This window comes from Kogia breviceps, chromosome 6, assembly GCF_026419965.1.
Source record: "Kogia breviceps isolate mKogBre1 chromosome 6, mKogBre1 haplotype 1, whole genome shotgun sequence".
Classification (NCBI taxonomy): domain Eukaryota; kingdom Metazoa; phylum Chordata; class Mammalia; order Artiodactyla; family Physeteridae; genus Kogia; species Kogia breviceps.
This window is the reverse complement of record NC_081315.1, coordinates 3,034,768-3,061,494: the sequence shown is the minus strand read 5'-3', so window position 1 is coordinate 3,061,494 and position 26,727 is coordinate 3,034,768. Positions and strand designations below refer to the sequence as shown.

At 43.4% G+C, this 26,727-nt stretch overlaps 2 protein-coding genes across 7 annotated transcripts in view; one reads left to right on the top strand and one right to left on the bottom strand.

Annotated features, from left to right (window-relative positions):
• FNIP2 (folliculin interacting protein 2) overlaps window positions 1-26,727 on the bottom strand; it is a 218,059-nt gene that overhangs the window by 14,276 nt on the left and 177,056 nt on the right. For 5 of the 6 annotated variants that reach the window (XM_067035451.1, XM_067035449.1, XM_067035455.1 and 2 more), the window contains one exon: window positions 5,763-5,937. The exons of the other annotated variant lie outside the window; for it this stretch is intronic. In XM_067035451.1, coding sequence (XP_066891552.1) covers window positions 5,778-5,937 — 160 coding nt within the window. In that variant the 3' untranslated portion in view covers window positions 5,763-5,777. Of the gene's footprint in view, window positions 1-5,762; window positions 5,938-26,727 lie in introns of those variants that run through there. 6 annotated transcript variants of the gene reach the window in all.
• Window positions 1-26,727, top strand: part of SPMIP2 (sperm microtubule inner protein 2) — a 103,702-nt gene that overhangs the window by 15,791 nt on the left and 61,184 nt on the right. Inside the window, 1 exon segment of the mRNA XM_059066828.2 lies at window positions 21,555-21,787. Coding sequence (XP_058922811.1) covers window positions 21,555-21,787 — 233 coding nt within the window.

Below are 26,727 nucleotides of genomic sequence, written 5' to 3'. Positions count from 1 at the left end.
CAAAAGCACAATCCATGAAAGAAAAATCTGCTGCATTGGACTTGGAAAAATTAAAAACTTTTGCTCTGCAAAGGTACTATTGAGAGAAAAACATAAGATAGAATAAAATAAAATAAAAATAAGGACCACTTGTATCAGACCATCTGATATTGAGTTCATCATAAACCCAGGAGACCCTGAATCTATCCTAAATTGTTTCCAGTAATCCGAGGGGGCCTCCTTAAACGAAAAGGAAAAGAAAAAAAAGAAAGAATAACAGAATGAATCCCCTCCCCTCTTCTGTTAACTAGAAAATTGGAAACTAGAAAAAAGAGCTGTCATTTAAAAATTATTGCAATTCCCCCAATAATAATGAACAGGAACAAGTAACACCTGATGGTGCAAAAGTAATGTTATTTTGTTTTTTTTTGCGGTACGCAGGCCTCTCACCGCCATGGCCTCTCCCGTTGCGGAGCACAGGCTCCGGACGCGCAGGCTCAGCGACCACGGCTCACGGGCCCAGCCGCTCCGCGGCACGTGGGATCCTCCCGGACCGGGGCGCGAACCCGTGTCCCCTGCATCGGCAGGCGGACTCTCAGCCGCTGCGCCACCAGGGAAGCCCAGTAATGTTATTTTGTAATTTGAACACTGCAGTAGCAAATGGACTAAAGAGACTTCAGCTAACTGGTCCATGGTTATCGATGTAATTCCTTCGTCTGCTGGAAGGAATAGCCAGCGTTTGCCGAGGGTGGAAAACTCCGAGGTGCTTCTATATGAGCCTGTTCACGTGCTAGTGGGTCTGGTTGATGGAGGTGATTGGCAGCGATGCTGGAAATCCGCTTTCCATCCCATTTCTCTTACACAGGCAGCAGCAACGCTGAACGAATTCCCACCGCCACATTCATCATGTATTTGATTGTATGCATGTATTTCAAAAAGTTACAAATTCTGATTTTTCAAACTTTTATGTTGACTTCATCAACCTGTCCAAGTCCTGCTCAAGACCCACATTTCCCCTGACTGAAACCACACTCCTTCTTGGATGGGACTTGAACCCAGCGAAACTCAGACTGGGGCTTGAACCCACGATCCCTGACTTAGGAGGGGACTCGAACCCACTGTCTTTTCATTGAAACCACTCGCCTGGTGTCAGGACTTACTGAAGCTCAGGTTCTTTTGTCTCGACGCAGAAGGCATTCAGCGGGAGGCAAAGTGATAGGTAAAGAGTGAGCTTATTAGCATATAGGATGCTTGTGAGAGATACAAGCAGACAGGCAAGAGGTCGCAGCCCTGAGAACAAAGGGGGTACATTTTCATAATCAAAGAAAAAGTGGGGAGGGGAGAAGACCACCTTCTTCCTCGTCCTTGGGTAGATGTCAAGGCTGACATCGTTAGTTCCTCCCTTGGCCCTGTATGGTTAAACGGGGACTGTCCAGGTGCTATTTAAATCATACGTATATTAGCAAAAGGATGGTGACATAGACTAAGCTATGGTGATTCATCTCAGGTTTCGGTGTAATGTCCCCTTTCACCTGGTTTCTTTCCCCTTTCACCTGTATTCCTGTCTTGGCCACATGCAGAAACGCTGCTCTTCAAGGACCGTTAACTCCCCCTGACTTCACGTAACAAGATTCAGACCCCACGTCTCCTGTCTTGTGTTTTAACTCTCAGGGTTTGTGGCTTGAGCGTGCCTCGCGCTTGAAAGCACCTGGTCGTCCTTCAAGGTAGAGCTGCTAGGTTACTGCATTCTTTCCTAGAGCGGCCATTAGTTTACAGCAGTCTCCCGGACTCCCTTAAAGTTCCCTTTGTGTCTTTCATCCCTTCGCGGGATTTCTAATCTAGCTGCTTTTCCTGCTTCAGCCCTGTCGTGACTGCTCCTCACTGCTCCTGCCGGTCTCTGAATTTCTCCTTCGCTGCAAGGCAGCATCACCCAGCTCCGCTCTGGTTGTTCAGCGGGTACCACTCCTTTCTTAGATTATAAGCTCTCTGAGGGCTGGGCGGAGCCCTAGCCCTTTGCCTTCCCCTCATCAGACAACACAACACTGCACACGTAGTAAGCACTCAATATAATTTTTAAACATTAATCAGCCTAATCACACAAAATTGTAGGTTTTTATCTTTTGTCAGCATTCTAATATGCATTATTCATATTTATATGCAAATTACAATGCAAAGCATTACAAAAAGCTAAGGTTCTTTGTTCCAATTCTTTTCTTTCTAATAGATTATTTCTCTTCCCTTAGTCTAGCAAAACTTGGAAATTTTGTAGTACAGTATCTGCAAAGACTGTAAGACACATACCCAGAAGTGGCACCAGTGTTCTTGGCTTTGGCTTTATGAAAGGGACTAAGGGATACTGAACTAAATTTCATTTCTAAAGGCTTTGCTACACTTGAAAAAAAAAAATCTTTCTAAATGGAAAATTATCGACTGTATTTTACAATAAAAATTGCATTATTCCAGCAAGAGTATGATACTATTTCAAAATGTGTTGCTCTGGAGTCCGCACCTCACTGGTTTGCAAGAGACACTGGATTTCTCCCTTCCTTCAGTAAGGGAATTCTTTCTGTAACCTGCATATCACACACTATTCATTTAGTCCACAAATAATTACTCTATGTCAGGAACCAGGCATTCTCTGCATTTGTATATTGAGGAAGGGAAAGAGACCGAGTGCAAAACAAGCCTGGGACTTTCCAGTTCTTCTAGTTTACAGTCAACTAACATCAAAGAATATTGTTAAATTATTTACAGTCTTGTAGGGCTTGGAAGTCCCCAAACGGATTTTCCCATAATTCAGTAAATATATCATTTTATTACCATCGTGATGTTGACACTTGAGAAAAACTAAGTCACAATTCATACTAAAAATATAGAGATTTTATGGAGAGGTCGACATAGAGATGAAATGCCCGTCCTCTACATTTGAAAAGACAATGTGGAAAAAAGGCGTCAACCAATAATTAGACCACTAGCTGATAGACTGAAGGCACATCACGGCAACGAAGTAAGTGTGTGTGTTTCCGTGACAAAGAGCCACCGAGAGCGAGCGCCATTTGGGGTCACACACTAAAGCATGAATGTTTGAGTCTTTTTCTCATTGTTTTATTTTTTAAAAATTGTGATAGGGCTTCCCTGGTGGCGCAGTGGTCGAGAGTCCGCCTGCCGATGCGGGGGACGCGGGTTCGTGCCCCGGTCCGGGAGGATCCCACGTGCCGCGGAGCGGCTGGGCCCGTGAGCCGTGGCCGCTGCGCCTGCGCGTCCGGAGCCTGTGCTCCGCAACGGGAGAGGCCACAGCGGTGAGAGGCCCACGTACCGCAAAAAAAAAAAAAAAAAAGTGATAAAATGACCATAACATAAAATGGTACCCTTAAAATTAAAAAACAACAACACCGGTAAATATTGTAAAGGTACAGTGTTCTGCGGCACTCAGTGCATTTACACTGTTGTGCAATGGCCACCCTCATCCATTTTCAGACTGTTTTCACCTTGCAAAATTGAAACTCTGTACCCACGAAACACTCGCTCTGTTACCCCCTCCCCAGCCCCTGGCAACCACCATTCTCCTTTCTATTTCAGTGAATTTGACCACTTTAGTAATCGCATATAACTGGAATGAGATAGTATCTGTCTTTTTCTGACTGGCTTATTTCACTTTGCATAATGTCCTCAAGGTTCATCCAAATAGTAGCTTCTGTCAGGATTTCCCCTTTTGAAAAGGTTGAATAAGAATCTTTTGTGTGTCATTATAGACTGAACTGTTCCACCACCAAATTCGTTTGTTGAAGCCCCACTCCCCAATGAGCCTTCTTTGGAGACAGGTCCTTTATGAAGGTAACTAAGGTTAAATGAGGTTGTAGGGTGGGACCCTAATCCCGTAGAAGTGGTGTCCTTATAAGAAGAGGGACACCAGAGCTCTCTGTGTGTGCAGAGGAAAGACCACGTGAGGACACACAGAGAAAGGGGCCTTGAAAACCAAGAAGGGAGGTCTCACCAGAAACCCACCCTGAAGACACCTTGACCTGAGACTTCCAGCCTCCAGAACTGTGAGAAAGCGTGTTTCTGTTGGTTAAGCTGCCCAGCCTGTGGCATTCTGTTACGGCAGCCCTGGCAGGCTAACACACACACACACACACACACACACACACCACATTTTGTCCCTCTGTCCAGCCGCAGATGGACACTTCAGCTACGTTACCTTTTGGCTGTTGTGAATAACGCTGTTATGAACACGGGTGTACAAACACCTGTTGTGGTCCCTCCTTTCACTTCTGGTATACACCCAGAAGTTGAATCCCTATGTTGAATTTTTAAAAAAATTAATTTATTTAATTAATTTATTTTTGGCTGTGTTGGGTCTTCGTTTCTGTGCGAGGGCTTTCTCTAGTTGCGGCGAGCGGGGGCCACTCTTCATCACGGTACGCGGGCCTCTCACTGTCATGGCCTCTCTTGTTGTGGAGCACAGGCTCCAGACTCACAGGCTCAGTAGTTGTGGCTCACGGGCCCAGCCGCTCCGCGGCACGTGGGATCCTCCCGGACCGGGGCACGAACCCGCGTCCCCTGCATCGACAGGCGGACTCCCAACCACTGCGCCACCAGGGAAGCCCTATGTTGAATTTGTTGAGGAATCATCATACTGTTGTCTACAGCAGTTTCACCATTTAACATTCCCACTAGCAGTACACAGTGTTCCAATTTCTCCGTATCCCTCATTGTTAAAACATTTAAGTATGATGTTTTGGTTACTGGGAAGAAGCTGTGGCCCCTCAGTACTCATCACAGACCTGGGACTACTGACCACCTACTCCAACGTGTTAGTTCATTTGCTTTCCTGTAAGGAGTAATGCAACAGCACACAACATTACTTTCGAGGGATTTCAGACCAATGTGGGACTGTTCAAAATAAACAGGAACATTTGGTGCCATGTTATGTCAGCATTGCTTCATCAAAAATTATTGTAAAATTCTGTGGTGCTAGATTCACCAGGGTCGTTCATGTTAAAAATGAAAAAGTCACACACGCACACCCCTTCCGCAGCAGTGGCTTCACCCGTGTCAACAGAAGCCTAGTTTCTAATCTTTCCTCTCCGGGTGGTCTAAAGGTATCAGATCAGATGCCCTCTGGGACCTCCCTGGCAGCCCAGTGGTTAGGGCTCTGCGCTTCCACTGGAGGGGGCGTGGGTTCCATCCGTGGTGGGGGACCTACGATCCCGCATGGCGTGGCCAAAAAAAAAAAAAAGATCCGATATCATTTCAGAAACCGTCCCCCGAACTGAATTATGGTATTTGTGACCCTGATACTATTTGCTTTCAGCTTCACATTTCACATGATTATACAGCTCATAAATAGAATTTAGGAATATGTTTCTTCATATAACCTATAAACTCTACTCTATGCTAAGCAGAATGTCTTTATAAAATCTTTCTTTATAATTTTCAATTTTCATAGATCTAAGGGGCCGCTTGAGGAGTAATTTTCACAGACACAAAAGTAATTAACTCGAAGGAAAAACCCAAATTTTGTAGTCATGTTTTCCAGTATAGTATCAATACCCACCCACTAAATCCTTCAGCGAATCTGGGATCATGATTAAAGCTTTTAGTTATTCTATACCGTTCCTAAACTGTCTTTTTCTGCACACATTGAAGAATGTGGGTATGTATTTCACATATTTAATAGCTGCCAGGGATTCTGAATGTTCCCTAGGAATTATCTACAGTGACTGCAGCATTTTTATTTCTCAGGCTACTTCAGCTGAAACACACTGAGGTAAAACTGGCGAGTGAGAGCCAATATTTCACTGGCACTTCACTTGGACATTTTGTTCTAGTTTCAAGCTTTGCTGTTTAATAATTGATCGAGGGAGGGGGGTAGGGGTTAGCTCATTTTGTTCAACAGTTTTCTGAGTGGTTTGAATAGAGGAAAAGCACACTGTGAGGTTTGCAGAAGGCATCAACCTGGGCAAAGAGAGAGAGAGTGAAAATTAGATGACAGTTTGGGTTGTAAACGACAATATTTTAGAATTAGGGCTGAAGTGAACAAGACTGTAATTTGACAGGAAGAAATATGAACCTTGCACTTTGGGTTAAAAGTTCAGTAACACAGGTAAAGACTCGGTAAATCGTGGTGTGATTGGTTGGTGTGGAGTTTGTAGCTGACTGTAAACTCAGGGTGAGGGAGCCCAGAGGTGAGCCTGGTTGCTGACAAAGCTCGCGTAATCACGGAGGTCTCTGTTCCACAGACAAGGGGTCACACGTAGCATCGTTTTCAGTGATGAGGACCACGTTTTAAGGGGGACATTAATGAATGGGTGGGGAGGCATCTGACATCATGTCACACGAAGAACACCGGAAGAAACTGGAGAGCCCGATTTGCAAAAGAACCTAGTATGAGCCTTTTCCCGTGTCTGACAGATGGTCCCCTGAGAGAAGGATTAGGAACTGAGATTCAGATTTCAGACCAATGTGGGACTGTTACAGAAAGGCAGATTTCAGCTCAACAGAAGAAAGAATAATTAGACCTGTCCAAAAATAGAATGCGCTTCTGTTGCTGCGACTGTTCTGGCAGTTGTATGCACAGCAGCAGTGCGAGGGAGCCCTACCTAAGGGTGCAAGGTTACACCTGCTGACCAGTCCCAAGCCCCAGAACTGTCTGCAAGTGTGTGCCTCTCGGCCAATACTGTGGGTGCAGTAGCTGGCTTTAGGGCTGTAGTAATGGGACTGCCAAAGCTACGGGCAACCCAAGTGGATTGATATATGCACTAATGCAACAGGACATCTCTTTATTTTACACGGGAATTTTGCCCTGGTCTCCACGGCAGAAGCCACCAGAAATCACAACCAGTAGCACTTAACGATTCACTCTCAGAGCCTCTGAACAGCAGCTGAAACATGAAATATTGGAAGATGGGTTACCTTTCCCATCTTCCCATGGGAGCAGCAGCTTGGGGTCCTTTCTTGATTCCAGGAATATGTGTTACAAGCTCAAAGGCTCTTAGATGGCCCTAAGAATCAAAACGCCATGTTGCTGCAATGGCATCATTTCATTCTTTTTTATGGCTGAGTAATATTCCATTGTGTATATGTGCCACACCTTTTTGTTGTTGTTAGTTTCTGCTTTATAACAAAGGGAATGGACCTAGCGATGATCATACTAAGTAAGTCAGACAGAAAGACAAGCATCATACGATATCACTCGTATATGGAATCTAATCTTAAAAAATGATGCAAATGAACTTATTTACAAAACAGAAACAGACTTACAGATATCAAAAACAAACCTACGGCTACCAAAGGGGAAACTTGGAGGGGAGGGGTAAATCAGGAGCTGGGGATGAACATACACACACTACTATATATAAGATAAATAACCAACAAGGGCCTACTGTAGAGCACAGGGAACTCTACTTAATGTTCTGTGATAGCCTATATGAGAAAAGAATCTTTAAAAAGGAATGAATATATGTGTATGTATAACTGAATCACTCTGCTGTACACCTGAAACTAACACAACACTGTAAATCAGCTACACTCCAATAAAATTAAAATTAAAAAAAAAGAATCAAAACACCAACATGACTAGTGTCAGCACACTAGCCAACATATGTTAGAAGTAACTGAACCCCTCTGCTCCCTCAGAAACAACAGCCTGGTGTAAGGCAGTGGTTCTCACACCCCAGCAGGCATCAGACTGGCTTGCAGGGGTTGCTAGGACACGGAGAGCTTGGCACCACCTTCGGAGTTCCTGTTTCAGACCGTGTGAGGTGGGGCCTGAGATTTTGCATTTTTAATAAGTCCACAGGTGACGCTGCTGTTCTTTCCAACTCTGCATTCATTGACATCAGATTGGTAGTTTGAAATTGGCCATAGTGGCAATATTTACATGGCGGGAATTGGTATAAATTCTGAGAGCCGGTAGTTCAACATTTACCAGTGAACCATCCCTGTAGACTCAGAGCAGACAGAAGTTATAGGATGATCGAATGTCTGATGCAACACTGCTCAATTCACTTCATTCACAGATTTAGTGAAGGTTCCCTGAGCCCTGGCTACGTAACCAGAGCAAAATTTTTTTAAGCACTATTGTTTCAATTATAATGTGTTGCAAGGATTTACCAAGAATGGAGTTCATGAAATAAAGCGTACTCTTGGATTAAAACAATGAAATATGGTTTCATATATTAATTACTTGCTGTAAGAAAAAGTCAACATTGGATCCATTTCATAAACACGTATAAAAATTATAAGTGAAAATGAACGTAGACTAGTGATTCTTAAAGAAAGGTATGTATCGATTCACCATTATCATCACCATCTAACACTTACTGACTCAGACTCATAACCTGCTCTAAGTTTATGATGATCTCACTTAATTCTTATAAAAGTCTGTCACGTAGATACCGTTAAACCCGCTGTACAGATAAAAACCCGAGTCCCAGCAACAGGCCCGTGATGCTTATGTATCAGTGTGTGTGGAGCATCAGGCAGTCGTGTGTCAGGTGATCTCACATGGAAAGTGCTGGAAATCTCAAATACGGCATTTCTTTTGCGTGTGTGTGTGACTTCATGAAATTTTTAAAAATTTATTTTATTGAGATACAGTTGATTTACAATGTTGCGTTAATTTCTGCTGTATGGCAAAGTGATTCAGTTATATATATATAATATATGTGGATATGGATATATACTCTTTTTCGTATTCTTTCCCATGATGGTTTATCACGGGGTATTGACTATAGTTCCCCGTGCTGCGCAGTACGACCTCGGTGTTCCTCCGTCCTCTACGCAGTAGTTGGCCTCTGCTGACCCCAAACTCCCACTCCATCCCCCCCCCGCTTGGCAGCCACCAGTCTGTTCTCTGTGTCTGTGAGTCTATCAAATACAGTTTACTGACGACAACTATATTATTATTATACAATCACTATATTCTTAAATAGCCTGACCATCCTCCATCTCCTCTTTAGAGCTGTACCTCCCAAGAGGAGACCCCTCCGCCCTCTTCTGTGGTACGCGGGCGCCGTCCGTTTGCCCCTCTGACTCCGGTATCTCTGTGCTTCCAGGACGTTGACCTGCTATGCCTGACACATTGTTTATTTCTACGTCATTCTCAGTCTATGATAATAGGCCGATGTGAGCATATCAGTGTGACTTCAAAACCTTCTGTCTTTATGATCCTTTTGTGTCTGTTTGGTCCCAGCGACTGCAGACCCTGGGAATTTCTGTTTGTCCCCACCTAGACTGGCTACAGTCCATCTGTCATATGCTCACTGCTTCGTTCAGAGGCATCCTGGGACCTAACATGAGTATGACATGGAGTGAAAACGCAGATGCTCTCAGGCCGTGAGCATGTACGTGTCCTGTCGGGAGGGTGATCTCACTTTAAAGGATCCAGGTGTGAGCTGTCAGGCACAGAAACCTGGGCGACAGGTCTGAGGGATGAGCAACGCGTCTAACTGTGGGTGCAGGGACGGGCGTGGTCCCACAGCCGCAGAGCCAAGCCGCTGGCGTTTCCCCTGCAGAAATGCGGTTGCTCGCTGCAATCTCTTTTTGGTCGTCTGAACAGACCCTTCTGGACCACGCCTGTCTGACTCTTCAGCCAGTTATGTGCCCTGACGACCTTGCCCTCCCTAGCAAACATTGCAACAATTTCCCCGGTCCCCACGAGCCTCGCTTATAATGATCCACCAGCTTACATACCATAGATTTTCACAGGTTTCCAAACTCCACACCAGCACCGTTCAATAGGAATCAAATGCAAACCGCATATGTAATTCAAAATGTCCCAGTAGCCACAATTTTGTTTTTGTTTTTTAATTGGGGTATAGTTGATTTACAATGTTGTGTTAGTTTCAGGTGTACAGCAATGTGATTCAGTTATACACACACATATATATCGATTCTTTTTCAGATTATTTTCCTTATAGGTTATTACAAGATATTGAGTATAGTTTCCCCTAGCAGCCACGTTTTAAAAGTTAAAACAGGTGAAATCAATTTAATAACAAATTTTATTTAATCCAGTCAATCCAAACGGTTATCATTTCAATATGAAATCAATGTCAGAAGTTATGAATGGAATGTTTTACATTCCTTATTTGGTACTAAGTCTTTGAAATCTGAGCTGTGTCTGTAACTCACAGCCTGTCTCACTTTGGACTGGACCCTTAACAAGCTCCCAGAGCCGCTTGGGCTCGTGGTTACTATTGAAAAGTGCAGCGCCAGACCTGCTAAAACTCAGGTGAATATTTTCTTAGAATATCCAAATATCCAAATACCCAGTTGATGGGTTTTTAACTAAGTTTCTGCAAGGAGGTATTGATTAAACACTTTTGACCTGTAGCTTCTATGCCAGGTCGCCAGTTGTAATTAGGATGAATAATAATAAATTAATTATGGTGGAGAACAGCTAGACGCTTACTGTGTATAAATGAAAATGAATAAATTTATTAAAGTGGTGATAGAGTGCAAAAATCGAACCACCATACTGGCTGCCAGAAATTCAATTATTGATCATCAGGTAGGGTCTACCGAGGCTAGGAACCTAGAAATTCATAGTGTGGCTCCTGGATTATTTTTATCGTTAATGCAGAAAACGTAACACATATAGAGTAGGTTCCCAGTTTCCTGTTCCTCTTCACAAAGGACTGAAAAGATTATAGCTCTTAAACAGTGTCCAGTCTGAATCTCTTTTTCATGTCCACATTTTCTTATCTGGAATAAGTTAGAATATTCTCGCCCCCGTCGGCAATCACATAGTGCTCTTATTTTGAGATTTTAGGTTCTGGGGAATGGTCTTTTAAGCTCTAGCTTCAGCTTTCTTAGCTGAATGGTTAGCATTTCTAGTAGTAGTATTCTCTTTATTTTTTAAATTTAATTTCTATTTTATATTGGAGTACAGTTGATTTACAATGTTGCGTTAGTTTCAGGTGTACAGCACAGTGATTCAGATCTGTCTATGTATGTAGATAGATAGGTATATTCTTTTTCAGATGCTTTTCCCATATAGTTTATTACAGAGCATTGAGTATAGTCCTCTGTGCTATACTTGTTGATTATCTATTTTTTATATAGTAGTGTGTATGTGTTGATCGCAAACTCCTAATTTTTCCCTCCCGCCGTGTTCTCTTCAGAGAGGAGTATTTTTCTGTCCACCTTGACAATGGGAAGAAGACTGTAAGGTCTCTTTTGTGGAAGAAGAGTCTTGTTTTTTAGAGTAAGATTAAATCTGATGTCCATCTGTTTGGCACCATGATGCTTCCTGTGTAATATCATTAAACATCTCTCACTATAATGGTTCAGGGCATCGCATTTAGTTATCTCAGGCCTAATCTTGTATATTAGCATTAGCAGAGAGGAAGATAGGGCAGGGCAGAAGGTGACGGAAATAGCAGAAATGGGTAGAAGGTAGATAATAGGATAATAGCCACCGCCAGACATCTGCTATGTGCCAGGTTCACGTATAGACACGGCTTACATAGCCTACGTACAAGAGCTCTGAATTCTTACAACAACGGCACGAAGTCGTTAGATGTCGCTTCATTTTTCAGATAAGGACACTGAGCCTGAGAAGCAGTCTTTTGACGAAAGTGACAAACCCGGTCTGAAATAGAATTCAGATGAAGTGCGGCCCGTTCTCTCTTTCCCGCACCATGATGCCTCCCAAGAAAGCAAAACAAGTGGAAAAGGAAGTGGTTTGCTGCAAACCAGCTGCAAACCAGAAGACATGCTGAATGAAAGGGCAGGGTGTGCATTACACAGAGCGTTATATAAACTTGGCGGGGAGAAAGAAAGCATTTCATCACTTTCCTGAACGACAGAGACGGGGGAAAAATTGAAGAGGCAGTGAAAGCAATGGTGTCCTGAGGTGATGACAGATACGCTTCCACAGAAAATGAAGTTTCAGAGGAACAGTGAAAATGGAGGAAGTAGGAAGGACTGAATGTGTACAAGTGAGAAGTATGATTAAGAGACCAAAGCAGAGAGGAAAAAAAGTAGTTCAGGTGACCATTACATCAGCGGCATTCAAAGTTTTCTGACTGCAGCCCAGAGTAAGAAATATATTTTACATAGGGACCCAGTTAACTAACACTGTGTGTGTGTGTGTGTGTGTGTGTGTGTGTGTGTGTGTGTGTGTGTGTACCACTAAAACACAGGTGCAAAGGGAATTCAGTGGGGAAAGGATAGTCTTTTATTTGTTTATTTTTATTTCAAATATTTTTAAAAGTTTTTTTGTTTTTTTAAAAATAAGTTTTTACATTCTTTTTAAAAATATTTATTTAATTAACTTTATTGGCTGCGTCGGGTCTTAGTTGCGGCACACTGGGTCTTCGCTGAGGTGCCGGGCTTCTCTCTAGTTGTGGCGCGCGGGGTCCAGAGCATGTGGGCTCTATAGTTTGAGGCACGCAGGTTCTCTCCTTGAGGCGCACGAGCTCAGTAGTTGTGGCCGGCGGGCTTAGTTGCCCTGCAGCATGTGGGATCTTAATTCCCCGACCAAGGATGGAACCTGCGTCCCCTGCATTGGAAGGCAGATTCTTGACCACTGGACCACCGGGGAAGTCTCCCATTTCAAATATTAAAAAAAAATTTATTTTATATTAGACTATGGTTGATTTATAATGTTGTGTTAGTTTCAGGTGTACAGCAAAGTGGTTCAGTTATACATATACATGTATCTATTCTTTTTCAAATTCTTTTCCCATTTAGGTTATTACAGAATATTGAGCAGAGTTCCCTGAGCTATACAGTAGGTCCTTGTTGTTTATCTATTTTATATACAGTATCGTGTATCTGTTAATCCCAAACTCCTAATTTATCCCTCCCCTCGCCTTTCCCCTTTGGTAACCAAAAGTTTGTTTTCTATGTCTGTGAGTCTGTTTCTGTTTTGTGAATAAGTTCATTTGTATCATTTTTTTTTTAGATTCCACATATAAGCGATGTCATATGACACTGTTAGGATAAAAATACAATGACAGACTAGAATAAAATATTTGCAAAGTACATATTGATAAAAGACTTGTATCCAGGATATGGAAATAACTCTCCCAAACTCTCCATAAGAAAACCACCCAATTAAAATTGAGCAAAAGAGTTGGCCCTTTCATCAGAGAAGATATACAGATGGCAAATCAGCACAAGATGCTCCACATTATTAGTCATAGAGAAGTGCAGATTAAAATTGCAATAAGATAACCACCACCCACTTATTAGAAGGGCAAAAGTTCAGACCAACTCTATCAAGTTTTGGCATGGCTGCGGAGGAAGCTCTCAGTAGGACACTGCTGGTGGGAATGTAAAAGCATGTGACCACTTTGGGGAGCAGTTCGGCAGTTTCTTAGGTTAATACACCTAATGTATGATCCAGCTGTTCCACTCCTAGGTATTTACCTAAGAGAAATGAAAGCATATGTCCACACACAGATCTACACACAGATGTTTATAGCAGCTTTATTTGTAACCACCCCAAACTGAAAACAACCCCAAAGTCCATCACCAGGAAAATGAATAAACTAACTACTGCATATCCATACAAGAAGATACTATTCAGCAGTAAAAAAGAATAAACTATTGGTACGTGTTATAATAATATGGATGACCTCAAAATAATTATGCTTAGCATCAGTAGCCAGACAAAAGAGAGTGCGTGCTGTTAGGCAAAACATTCTCTGACATAAATCGTACCAATTTTCTTAGGTCAGTCTCCCAAGGCAATAGAAATAAAAATGAAAATGAACAAATGGGACCTAATCAAACTCACAAACTTTTGCACAGCAAAGGAAACCATAAACAAAATGAAAAGACCACTTAAAGAATGGGAGAAAATATTTGCAAATGAAGCAACTGACAAAGGATTAATCTCCAAAATATACAAACAGTTCATACAATTCAACAACAACAACAAAAGAACCCAATAGAAAAATGGGCAGAGACCTTAATAGACATTTGTCCAAAGAAGACATACAGATGGCCAGTAGGCACATGAAAAGATGCTCAACATCACTAATTATTAGAGAAATGCAAATCAGAACTACAATGAGGTATTGCCTCACACCAGTCAGAATGGCCATCATTAAAAAGTCTACAAATAACAAATGCTGGAGAGGGTGCGGAGGAAAGGGAACCCTCCTGCACTGTTGGTGGGAATGTAAGTTGGTGCAGCCACCATGGAGAACAGTATGGAGGTTCCTTAAAAAACTAAAAATAGAACTACCATACGACTCAGCAATCCCACTACTGGGAATATACTCAGACAAAACTATAATTCAAAAAGATACATGCACCCCTATGATCATAGCTGCACTGTTCACAATAGCCAAGACATGGAAACAACCTAAGTGTCCATCAACAGAGGAATGGATAAAGAAGATGTGGTACATATATACAATGGAATACTACTCAGCCATAAAAAAGAATGAAGTAATGCCATTCGCAGCAACATGGTTGCAACTAGAGATGATCATACTAAGTGAAGTAAGTCAGAAAGAGAAAGACAAATACCATATGATATCACTTATATGTGAACTCTAAAATACGGCACAAATGAAGTTATCTGTTGTACCAAACAGAAACAGACTCAGACATAGAGAACAGACTTGTGGTTACCAAGGGCAGGGGAGGGTATGACTGGGAGTTTGGGATTAGCAGATGCAAACTATTACATATAGAATGGATAAACAACAAGGACCTACCGTATAGCACAGAGAACTATATTCAATATCCTGTGATAAACCATCATGGAAAAGAATATAGAAAAAGGATGTCTATATGTGTACAACTGAGTCACTTTGCTGTACAGCAGAGATTGGTACAATGTTGTAAATCGACTGTACTTCAATAAAAAAATTTTTTTAAAAGAGAGTGCATGCTGTATGATGCCATTTATATAAAACTGTAGAAAATCCAAGTTAGTTTATAGGAACTGAACGCAGATAAGTGGCTGCCTGGGTGTAGGAAAGGGCAGGGAGTTGGAAAAGGTAGAATTTCCAAAGGCGGGTGAGAAAATTTGGGGGTGATGGATATGCTTTTTATCTTGATTGTGGTGATATTTCATGGATAGGGTTGCCAGATTTAGCAAGTGAAAATATAAGGCGCCAACTAAATTTGAATTTCAGATAAAGAATATTTTTAGTATAAGTATGTACCATGCAATGTTTGAAACATACTTACACTAAAAAAAAAATACTTAGTGTTTATCTGAAATTCAGACTTAACTGGGTGTTCTGTATTTATGTGGCACCCTGCTCATGTGTGTACATGTTTGTAAGACTTAAATTGCACCCTTTAAATACATGCAGTTTACTGTATGTCAGTTACACTTCAACAAAGTTGTTAGAAGAAGAAGAAGAAATTGTATTGACCAAGGGAGACGTGAGGATTTTCCCAGGCCCTCTCAGCGTGGCAGCCACGCCAAGACCGAAGTCCCGATGTCACTGTCCTCCTGTCCAAGGGCTCTTCCTGCTGCACCAAAGCTGATTCGAGAAGAAAATGTTTGCTCACAGGGAGGGCAGAGTAGATCCCCAAAGTAAGGATGTGAAGATATGGACTGGGAAGGAAATTTAACGTCGTTTTTAATGTATAATCTCTGCTCTCACGTGGCTTTGTGAGTCTAATATTTCACCTGTTCACAGAGCCATTTTAAAAGCAAAGTGCCACAATGTAGTGAATCTCTTCTTGGAATAAATGAGGACTTGTTTCATTTCACTCTCCGTAACTAGTATCTGGGAACACAGCCAGTCCCCTGGCTGGCTGAGTAGAAAAGGGTAAAGGTATAATAAAAAAGATACAAAAATGTACAGAATGGGTAATAAACAAGGCCCTACTGTAGAGCACAGGGAATTATATTCAATATCCTGGGGGAAAACCATAATGGAAAAGAATATAAAAAAGAATGTATTTATATGTATAACTGAGTCACTTTGCTGTACAGCAGAAATTAACACATGTAAATCAACTATACTTCAATACAAATTTTTTTAAAAGATACAAAAGTGTAAAGAGTACCTACCTGTTGATTACTGCTTACCTGCTTTTTTACAATTAAACATTTCCCAATAATCCCAATAGCGAGGTCCCATGTTTTTCTTACAACCTACCTTCAGCCATTTTAAAGCCATTTTTACTCATTTATTATATAATTTACAAGGTGGAGAAACACCACTTACTAGTCTAAATTGCCCTGGTCGAAACTGAAGTCACTTACTGCCATCTAGAAATAAACAATCCTTTCCTGATGTCCTGTTTATCCAGGGGATAGAGAAGGAAATGGCCACATTTCATGAAGGCTAAGAAGTGTTATTGTCATAAATTACATTTTAACTTGTCTGTAATTGTGATGTGCCTTGCTATCAATGCCTACATTTAAAGTAGTAAGTTCCTTTTCTTTTCTCTTTTTGAAGCAAACCTAGTATTAAGTCGATGGTACATTTTACAATCCATAGCAGCTGTTTCCACCCAGCCCAGAGTGAGTTAAGGTCTTCTCTCTGGATTAGGTGGTAATTACCATCATTACTTAGAGCACCAACAGAGCAATGCATACCTGTTCAGCGGTAAACCAGTGCCATTCTTACCTCGTGTTATTATTTCCAGTGTGTCTGTATCATTTCTCATCCCACCCCCTTTGCTTTTTTTTTTTGCGGTACGCGGGCCTCTCACTGTCGTGGCCTCTCCCGTTGCGGAGCACAGGCTCCGGACGTGCAGGCCCAGCGGCCATGGCTCACGGGCCCAGCCGCTCCGCGGCACGTGGGATCCTCCCGGACCGGGGCACGAACCCGCGTCCCCTGCATCGGCAGGCGGACTCTCAACCGCTGCACCACCAGGGAAGCCCCACTTTTCTATTTTTTATCTGAGCTGGCAGGTTAACTATATTTGCATCTCCTCACTGGTCACTTACACAACTCTAATAATAAGAAAATCAGTGATCACAGAGTCAGAAATGAGATGGGCCAAATTAACACCAGCGGAGTAGAATAAAGCAACACTTTCTCTGGGACCTTTTCTACAAACAAAAGGTAGCCTCTTTGATGCAAAATAGTGCATTTCAATGAAATACTTATTTTTGCAGTGATGTACTCAACTATTTGACTCTAACAAATGGAGACGCTTTCTGTGTAAAATACGCACGGGGAAAGTGTCAAATAAAAGGCAAATATGAGACCCACTGCAGATCGGAGGATGGTTAGCTATGCCCTGCGGCACGTGGGGTCTCAGCTCCCCGACCAGGGACCGAACCCGCGCCCCCTGCAGTGGAAGCGCGGAGTCCTCACCGCTGCACCGCCAGGGGACTCCCTACGGCTCGTTTCTGTGCTGCAAAGACAGAGCTGAGCTGTGGTGACAGACATGCCAAGGCCCCAGAGTCTGAAACATTTACTCGCTGGCCCTTCTCAGCACAGTTTGCCCACCTCTGCTCTAGCTCAGAGGGTTTGAGAGGAACACGGCGCGCTCTCCCCTGCATTCTGTGAAGGTGAGTTCTGACGGGGCCCCCGGCTGGCCTCCACTTCTCAGTTCCCGTGTAAAGTCATACCCTCACGCGTGACAGCGTCAACACCAAATGAATTACGATTCAGCATGTGATCGAGAACCAGATGGCAGTGACTTCAGATCACTGTATGTGGTATTAAAAGTAGGTTGAAAAGCAGTAAGAAAAAGTCACACTGGGTGTGTGGTTTCCTTTTTTTCTGTGGGGTCTCCCTCTGTGCTCCGCGGCAGGCAAGTGAGGGGCCTCACCTCCTCCTCCTTTCCAGGGAGCCACCGTTTTGTTTGGTTGCGTAATTTGGCCTCATACGACTCAGGGTTAAACCCTGATTCATTCATGCCAGGCTCTGAAACCCCAGTCCTCTCCCCGGGCTTGGTTTTAGGAAGAGATAAATGACTCAGTTCTGACCAATAAAATGAGAGAGGAATTCACCTGTTGTTTTCGAGCAAGGGCTGCTCCACTGGTGAAACACACACAACCCCTCTTGGGCATTATGGTGTCTGGAGCTGTGACAGCCTCCTTGGAGCCTCAAGGGGAGCTTGCCTGAAGGCAGCCTGGTGCCCTGAGGGTGCAGAGCACAGACCTGGGAAGAGGCTGTTCTTCTGAGGACGTCGCTGGGCCTTAAACAAGCCCAGATTCCTCAGACCTCAGATCTTACAATATGACACGATGATTCCTCTCACTATTTCATTCATTTGTGATGACTTCCTGTTACTTGCAGTGTTCTGGTGGGTTTTTATTAGTTTTACATGCGTACATCTTAATATCTTTTCTCATGGGAACGTCTGAGGACCGTCTCCACAAATGGTAGAGTTCCTTATAATAAATTGACTATTTTACACACATTTATACAGGAAAATTCCAAGTCAAAACCAAACCAAAACAATGAAACCTATGTATTATTTTTTTGTGTGTGTAAATTTATTTATTTATTTATCTTTGGCTGCGTTGGGTCTTCGTTGCTGCGCTCGGGCTTTCTCTAGTTGTGGCGAGCGGGGTCTACTCTTCGCTGTGGTGCGCGGGCTTCTCATTGCGGTGGCTTCTCTTGTTGCGGAGCACGGGTTCTAGGCACGTGGGCTTCAGTAGTTGTGGCATGCGGGCTCGGTAGTTGTGGCTCGCGGGCTCTAGAGCGCAGGCTCAGTAGTTGTGGTGCACAGGCTTAGTTGCCTTGCAGCCTGTGGGATCTTCCCGGACCAGGGCTTGAACCCGTGTCCCCTGCATTGGCAGGCGGATTCGTTTTTTTTTTTTTTTAGAAATTTCATGTAATGTCTGAAACATTTATATTAACATATTTCCATACAAATAACCCAAAGAAAGTTTAGTATTAGTTGTTTTCTTTGCTTGTTTGTTTCTTTTATACAGCAGGTCCTTATTAGTCCTCCATTTTATACACATCAGTGTCTACATGTCCATCCCAATCGCCCAGTTCAGCACACCACCATCCACCCCACCGCAGTTTTCCCCCCTTGGTGTCCATATGTTTGTTCTCTACATCTGTGTGTCAACTTCTGTCCCGGCAGGCGGATTCTTAACCACTGTGCCACCAGGGAAGTCTGAAACCTATTTATTATTATCTACTTAGATTTTGTCTTCCGGTGAGATGAACATGTAGAGAATCACCTGATTGCAGTTTTGTCAAGATGAGTCTGTCAGCTTTATTTTTCAAGTCCAGAGATGTTTATGAAACGTTTGATCCTGCCTTTTGTCTGTGTTCACATGGAAAAGTACGGAATTTTATACTTTGGGATTACATCAGCAACTTAGTGTTAAAGTAGTCGATCTTTCAACAGATATTACCAAGCATTTGCTTATTGCACTGCACCGCCCAGGATGCTTTGGAAGTTTGAAGCAAATAGAAGACAGTTTGAGTCTCTAAGGGAACTAACCCGGGGCTGCTTGACAAGCAGAGAGACAAGACACGCTCCTAAAATAGCTGGGGACCCTGACCTCACGCATGAAACACGGACCAAGCTGTACTTTACCGCTTCGGGGAATAATACTGTCTGTCCTGAGAGCAGACGACGCTGCTGAAGGAGGAGCACGAGGTCTCTTTAGACTGTATGGTGCACCTGTCCGTCGGGGGTCATCCTGTCATCTATGGGTCACCCACCTGGGGACGCTGTGTCGCCTTCCTTTCTGTCCGTGTGATTGAGATCCCTTCTTCATATCACTCATGGGAGCAGCATTAGGGGAACATTTGGAAAACACCAGCCTCAAAATGCCCTGAAAGTCCAGCAAGGCTAATACAGTTGTACTTTCATCCTGTTTGGAGGAGATTGCAAAATTTTCCTTACGGCAGGAGTTTTGTAGGTGAGCCCTCAACACCCGTCAAATTGGGAGAGAAAGCAGTTTTTCCGCTTGGGCCATCCGATACTTTACCTGAGTGAGAACCTGGGTCCATCACGGGAAATGAGGCACAGAGAGCGCGCAGGCGCCACGGGGGCCACGGTGATTGGGAAGCTGGGGCAACATCTGCCCAAAGCCTGTGTCTGGGGAGCGATTTCTCACATTTTCAGCCCCCGTGGAAAGCTTGGGTGATGCCTCCAGGCACAACTGCATCGGAGCATGTGGTCAACCCCCGCCCACCTGTGCTCCCTGCAAACCCTGAGCTCCACGACCCAAGACAAAACGAGAGCGGCCACGGGGTCAGGAAGGGCCAGGTGACATCGCGACCACAGCACAGCCTCCGCTTCCAAGGTCTGGGGTTCACCTTGGGTAAGAGGAGTGACGTTTCTTCTTTGCGTTCCCCAACCTGTCCAGACAATCCTGCAGCCACTTTGGTTCCGGGACTTCTGAAACTCTTCCTGGGCCAGCAGATCACTGTCTGTTCTAATCAGGACAATTCTGGCTCCTCTTTACATGTTCACATCATCAACTTTCAACACCAAGTGTATGTAAGCCACCTTTCCCAGACCTCCTCTTATTTTTGCTTCACCCACTTCCACAATTCATTGATTCCTTTGTTCATTGTCTTACATTTAAAATACCAGTGTTTATTAAATGCCCTGCTTTGGGGAATCATCCTTTATGAGCTGTCCTCCTCATCTGACAATTTTCTCCATCTTCCCATGGCTTCTAATACATTTGGGGAATTTTCTAATCCTCATTTCAGGATTTTATCTCTCTAGATAAAACATCTCGATGTCTAAAGATCAACATCCTGCAAATGTGGTATTAGTGAGGAGTTTTAGTGTAAGGACTGTGTCTGCTATTCAACAGCCAAGACATGGAAACAAACAATTCATCTGTCCATTGACAGATGAATGCATAAAGAAGATGTGGTACATATATACAATGGAGTAGTACTCAGCTATAAAAAAGAACAAAATAATGCCATTTGCAGCAACATGGATGAACTCAGAGATTATCATACGAAGTGAAGTAAGTCAGACAGAGAAAGACAAATACCATATGATATCACTTATATGTGGAATCTAAAATGTGATACAAATGAACTTATTTACAAAACAGAAACAGACTCACAGACATAGAGAATGGACTTCTGTTTGCCAAGGGGGAGGGGTGGGGGGGATAGACTGGGAGTTTGGGGTTAGCAGATGCAAACTATTATATAGAGAATGGATAAACAACTGAGTCCTACTGTAGAGCACAGGGAACTATATTCAATATCCTGTGATAAACCGTCATGGAAAAGAATCTGAAAAAGAATATATATATATATATATATATATATATATATATATGTATAACTGAATCATTTTGCTGGACTGCAGAAGTTAACACAACATTGTAAATCAACTATACTTCAATAAAATAAATTTTAAAAAAAGAACGTGTCTGTATTAAGTTGGTTATAAAGAAAACCACAAGACAGCCTGTCGGCTCATTAGCTGTGACTCTGGACAAGTAACCAATCCTTCTGGGCCTCATTTTCCCTGCCTGTAAACTGGGGGAAATAATGCTCCCAAGTTCATTTGGTTATTACAAGGAGTAATGGAATTAACATATCTAAAAGGCTTATGAGGGCACCCAGAATATAGTCAATGGCATACAAGCATTAGCTATTATTATTTCCACCATTTAGAAGAAAGCATCTTAGAAAAAAGTGTGGAGATTTTTAAAAGTGTTTTTTTCTTTCTGTTTTAAGGCCCAGATTATGTAAAGGATCATCTCCCTAAAGTTGCTCAGCATACTTCCTGTATAGGAGAAAAGCATCCTGCATTAGAGAAAACTGGAGATCTCAGATATTTACAGAGGCCTGCCTCAAAGAGAAGCTTGCCAGCCAAATATAAATATGAGTATGTTGGTGAAATTGGTTGGGGAATACCAGTGTATGATTTTATCAACAAAACAAGGCTTCAGACTGGCTTTCACATTAAGGTATTTTTCTTAAATTTATCCTCCTCCTTGCACACTGTTTTCTGGTTTGAATGCTTCCTGAGTTTGCTTCCGTAGGAAGCGTCATGTTCTCGACCTGTCCTTGAGAAGCAATGGCATTGGAGTTTTTGCAGAAAAATGAGTGTGTGAATAAATGTACTTGCTGCTATCACTCCCTTCGTCCCTTAGTAGCCGCAAGGAGAGGGCGATCCAAGAGCATTTGCACTTGGCTTTGGAATGCATCCAGATTCCCATCTACGCTGTGACATTCACACACGCTCCCCCGTCCTTGCAAGGCTTGGTGAGTGGGTGGTGTTAAAGCAGCAGCCTGTGCTGGACTTCATCCACCAACCTAGCGACCAGCCCCAGAGCTTTAAAACCCACTGCGTGGATCACGCCTTTAAATCAGACCATCCAGGGCTCGCAGTCGGAGGGCTCTTAGAAAACTTGTCTATCTCCATTTGGTGATGTGGATGCGGGCGTGACCCCACACGTTCTCCTCTGAAACAGGAGAGAGCACGGGTGATTTTAGAAGCAAAATCTGAGAATTCAGACTTTTTTCCCAGGTGAGCCTTTGCCTGAAAATCTGTATCAACGATGCAGTAACTGGATTTCTTAAGGCAATATAGTACCGCCTCATATAGTAAAGGTTAACAAAGGAAAAAGCCTTTTTCTGGCCAGCCCTCGGCAAGTACAGGAGAGAAGCTGGGAGCTCAGTCTTTGAGGTCAAGAACGGGGGTTCCACTCCTGCCTGAGTCAGGTCCAACTCTGCGACCCTGGGCTTGAGTTCACCTCCCTGCGTCTCGGTGCCTCCTCTGCCCCGCGGCAGTGTTAGGGTGCGCACTTCCTAAGGCCAGCTGACTTCCTATCCCACCCCTGCCCCCTGCTACAGCTGTGAGTGGCCTTGGCCAAGCTCCTTGACCTCTGTACCTCTTCATCATGAATCTGCGCATCTGCTTCATCGGGCTGTCGTAAAGACACAGTTGTAAAGTGCTGGGCACCGTGCCTGGAACACATCAAGGCTCTATGTCTTATATGTTTCTTAACTTCCCAGCATAAGGTTTTCCTACTTACATACAAAACCCAAAAAGCAAAAACCCTTTTAGGTTAAGTTAGGAATAAAAGAGAACTTCCCTAATCTGAAAATCTACAAAAAAAAAGAAAACGACCGATAACAATAGCAACACTGAATGATAAAACATGGAAAGCATTTCTCTAAGATCAGGAACAAGACACAGATTCCCCAAATCGTGATTTTTTCATTCAGCTTTGTACTGGTGGCTTAACCACGGCAGTAAGGGGAAAAAAAAAGTCTAAAATGTGTAAGGATTGAAACGGAAGAAGCAAAGCTAACATTATTTGCTAATAATATGCTTGTCCACATAGAATACCTCAAAGTATAAGAGAATCTGGTAATTAACAGGATACAAAATCCAGGTACGAAAATCAATTTTATTTTTATATATGAGAAACAGACAGAAAATGCAATAAAACAGGATACTACTTACAGTGCCATCAACAGATACAAAGTATGTCGGAAGAGATCTTTAAAAAGGATATTCTGGCACAACGTTGTAAATCAACTCTACTTCAATTAAAAAAAAAGATGTTCAACACACAGAGAAAAATGATAAAACTATTGAAACAAGATCTAAATAAATGGAAAGATATATCATGTTTATGAATTGGAAGATTCAATGTCATAAAGATGTCAAATCTATCGGACTGACAAAAATAATTCCCATGCAATTACAATAAAAATCACAATTTTTTTTCTGAAAAAAAAAAGACTATGTCTTAGTATGATTCTTGTTATGCCGTGACTTCTGAATACGAGGGCGTGGGGAACGCGCTCTGCATATGGTGCCCGACATGCGGTTGACAGCCCGATTTCAATGACTGGGACTGTGGTTTTGTACCCAGCGTCACTCAGGGCCAGTGACACAGAATGAGGGCTCAGGTTCCTCAGCTGGCAATAAAGATGAAGATCAGAAGCGTGATTCGATATCAAAAGTGGCCGCCAGCGAGACGAGGGCAGACCCAAAGCCAGGCAGCCGGCTTGGACAGAGTCCAGCACACCTGTCGCCTTGCTGCTTCTCTCCAGTGACGCCTGGCTTTTGTGCACAGCCCTTGATCTGTTGCCCATCTCGAGTGCGTGTAGCTGTGAATGCAAGATTCACGTCAGCCTTGACTTAGCCTTCCAGGAAGGGGTTGATTCGGTTTCTTTTGATGGAATTTCACCGACGGCTCTAAACCCCCACTCTGTGTGATAGCCCGGTCCTCTTAACCCTGATGGGACTGAGTGTCAGCCACACAGAGGCCTCCACCCCGCCCCCCAACCCCATGGCTCACACAGAAGCTGCTCTTGTTTGGCTCTGAGGACTTGTCATCCGTGCATTTTCTTGGCCCCAGCACTTTGACAGTAATTGTTTTCAAAGATGTACTTATCTCAGGTAATGATCTTAAACAAGTCTTAAAGGATTCCTTGGACTTAGAACTTTATCATGAGAACAAAAAGATGCACTGAGAATGACTGTACATGCAGGTCAAGAACCACATGTGATTTACCCACCAGCTGAGGCCTCGGATTTGTCACCAAGACTGCTAACCTCCCCCAGCCCCGCACCCAGGGCCTGCTTCCATCCCCTGCCCCCCAAGGTCAGCTTCTGAGTCAAGCCCCAGACTTGGATACCTTATCAACGCAGAGCTCCAGGCAGCCCCTTCCGATCAATGAGACTTGGCTGGAAGTGACGTTTGAGCTAGAAACAAGCCCCTAATCAAAAATAACACGTGAGCATCTGTGCCATGAATTCACACCTCTTCGATAGCGAGCTGGTCCATTCCTGTAACCCAGGGCAACGTCTCTATCCACGTCCTTTTCTCTCTCCGGCTCCTTGTCCTTGGTAGCCCTCGATCCCATCCCCGTGACATCTGTGTCTGTAAGAGTCTCACCAAGGTGGGCACTTTGTTTCTGTCTAACCTCAGAGATTCCTCGGTGGCTCCCGCCGAGATAACTCAGAACTTTGATTTTAAGCGCAAACCTTCCCCTAGTGGATTTTTAGAGCCAGAACAGCTGCTCTTCCTAATTTCCTGCTCTAGGTTCCAGTGAGACCAGCAGCTCAGGAAGCTCAGGCACCTGCACTAGGCTCTCAGTAACATGCCTGGGCAGCTGCTTCCTGCCGGGAATGGTCTCTTCTCTCTGGAGCACTGGGAAGGGGTCTATAGATCATCTGGATTTGGGTCGAAAGATAGTAACTTCCAGGCTGAGTGACACCTGAAAAAGTTCCCACGTTGCAGTGGTCAGTGAAAAGGACAACATCGGGTCTCTCTTCTGGGTCTTTCTGTGTTTGGCTATTTCCTGCTCGGATGTGGGGCTGCAGTGCAATGATGATACACATGTAATAAACCAGTAAAGATCACTGCCTTTGTTACTCTTTCAGATTTAGGAGCAGTACATTCTTCTTTTTCGTTTTTTTTTTTTTTTTTTTGCGGTACACGGGCCTCTCACTGCTGTGGTCTCTCCCGTTGCGGAGCACAGGCTCCGGACGCGCAGGCCCAGCGGCCACGGCTCACGGGCCCAGCCGCTCTGCGGCACGTGGGATCCTTCCGGACCGGGGCACGAACCCGTGTCTCCTGCATCGGCAGGTGGACTCTCAACCACTGCGCCACCAGGGAAGCCCTTCTTTTTCTTTTTTTAAATGGATTTGGTCTCTGCCAAACTATGTGTGTTGTTTCTGCAACAGTATATGGAGACCAGTGAAACAATTCCTTTGGTTTCAAACTGGGGAGCGTGTCTAAGTGGTTCGTAGCTGGGTTCGTAGTGGTTTGTAGCTAAGTGGTTCGTGTTTCCCTCCCCTGGCCTTCTTTTAACCCAGGTCTCCTGATGCCTGTTTTCTGCTCCTGCATCAGACCTCAGGGCCAGATTATTTGACACTTGGTTTTCCCACAGAAACAATGCGATACTGGACTTGAGGACTGACTCTTCTTAGGTGTGGTCCCAAAGACAATATTAAAGCAGTGACTCATAACAGCTATTACAGCCAATATAGTCTACGGTATAATACCTTGAACGATGTGTAGAAGATAATGAGGACACGTCAATAATATATTTATATGGGATACAGTGTAACATAATAAAAAGGAAATTTTTTGAGGCTTTGAATCTCCTGCCTCCTGTTTATCTGCCCCAAATTCTCATATTATGAACACAGAGAGCTTCTCTGAGTTTCATGGACATGGGAACAGACTTCTTGATGGATGTCAAATAAATCAATCCAAGGTCGCTTGCTTTATGAGACATTTTTCTCACTGTGAATTTATTTAGAGAAAGTAAACATAAAAAGAGCTCTTACTGTGGGAATGTAAATTGGTGCAGCCACTATGGGAAACAGTATGGAGATTCCTCAAAAACTGAAAATACAGCTACCATATGATCCTGCAATCCCACTTCTGGGCATATATCCAGACAAAACCATAATTCAAAAAGATACATGCTATGTATAGCTGATTCACTTCGTTATACAGAAGAAACTAACACATCATTGTAAAGCAATTATACTCCAGTAAAGATGTTTAAAAAAAAAAAAGATACATGCAATGTTCATAGCAGCACTATTCACAATAGCCAAGACGTGGAAACAACCTAAGTGTCCATGGACAGAGGAATGGATAAAGAAGATGTGGTGCATATATACAGTGGAATATTACTCACCCATAAAAAGAATGAAATAATGCCATTTGCAGCAACATGGATGGACCTAGAGATTGTCATACTGAGTGAAGTATGCCAGACAGAGAAAGACAAATATCATATGATACCACTTATACATGGAATCTAAAATAAGGCAGAGAGACTTCCCTGGCGGTCCAGTGGTTGAGACTAGATGCTTCCACTGCAGGGGGCATGGGTTCGATCCCTGGTGTGGGAACTAAGATCCTGCATG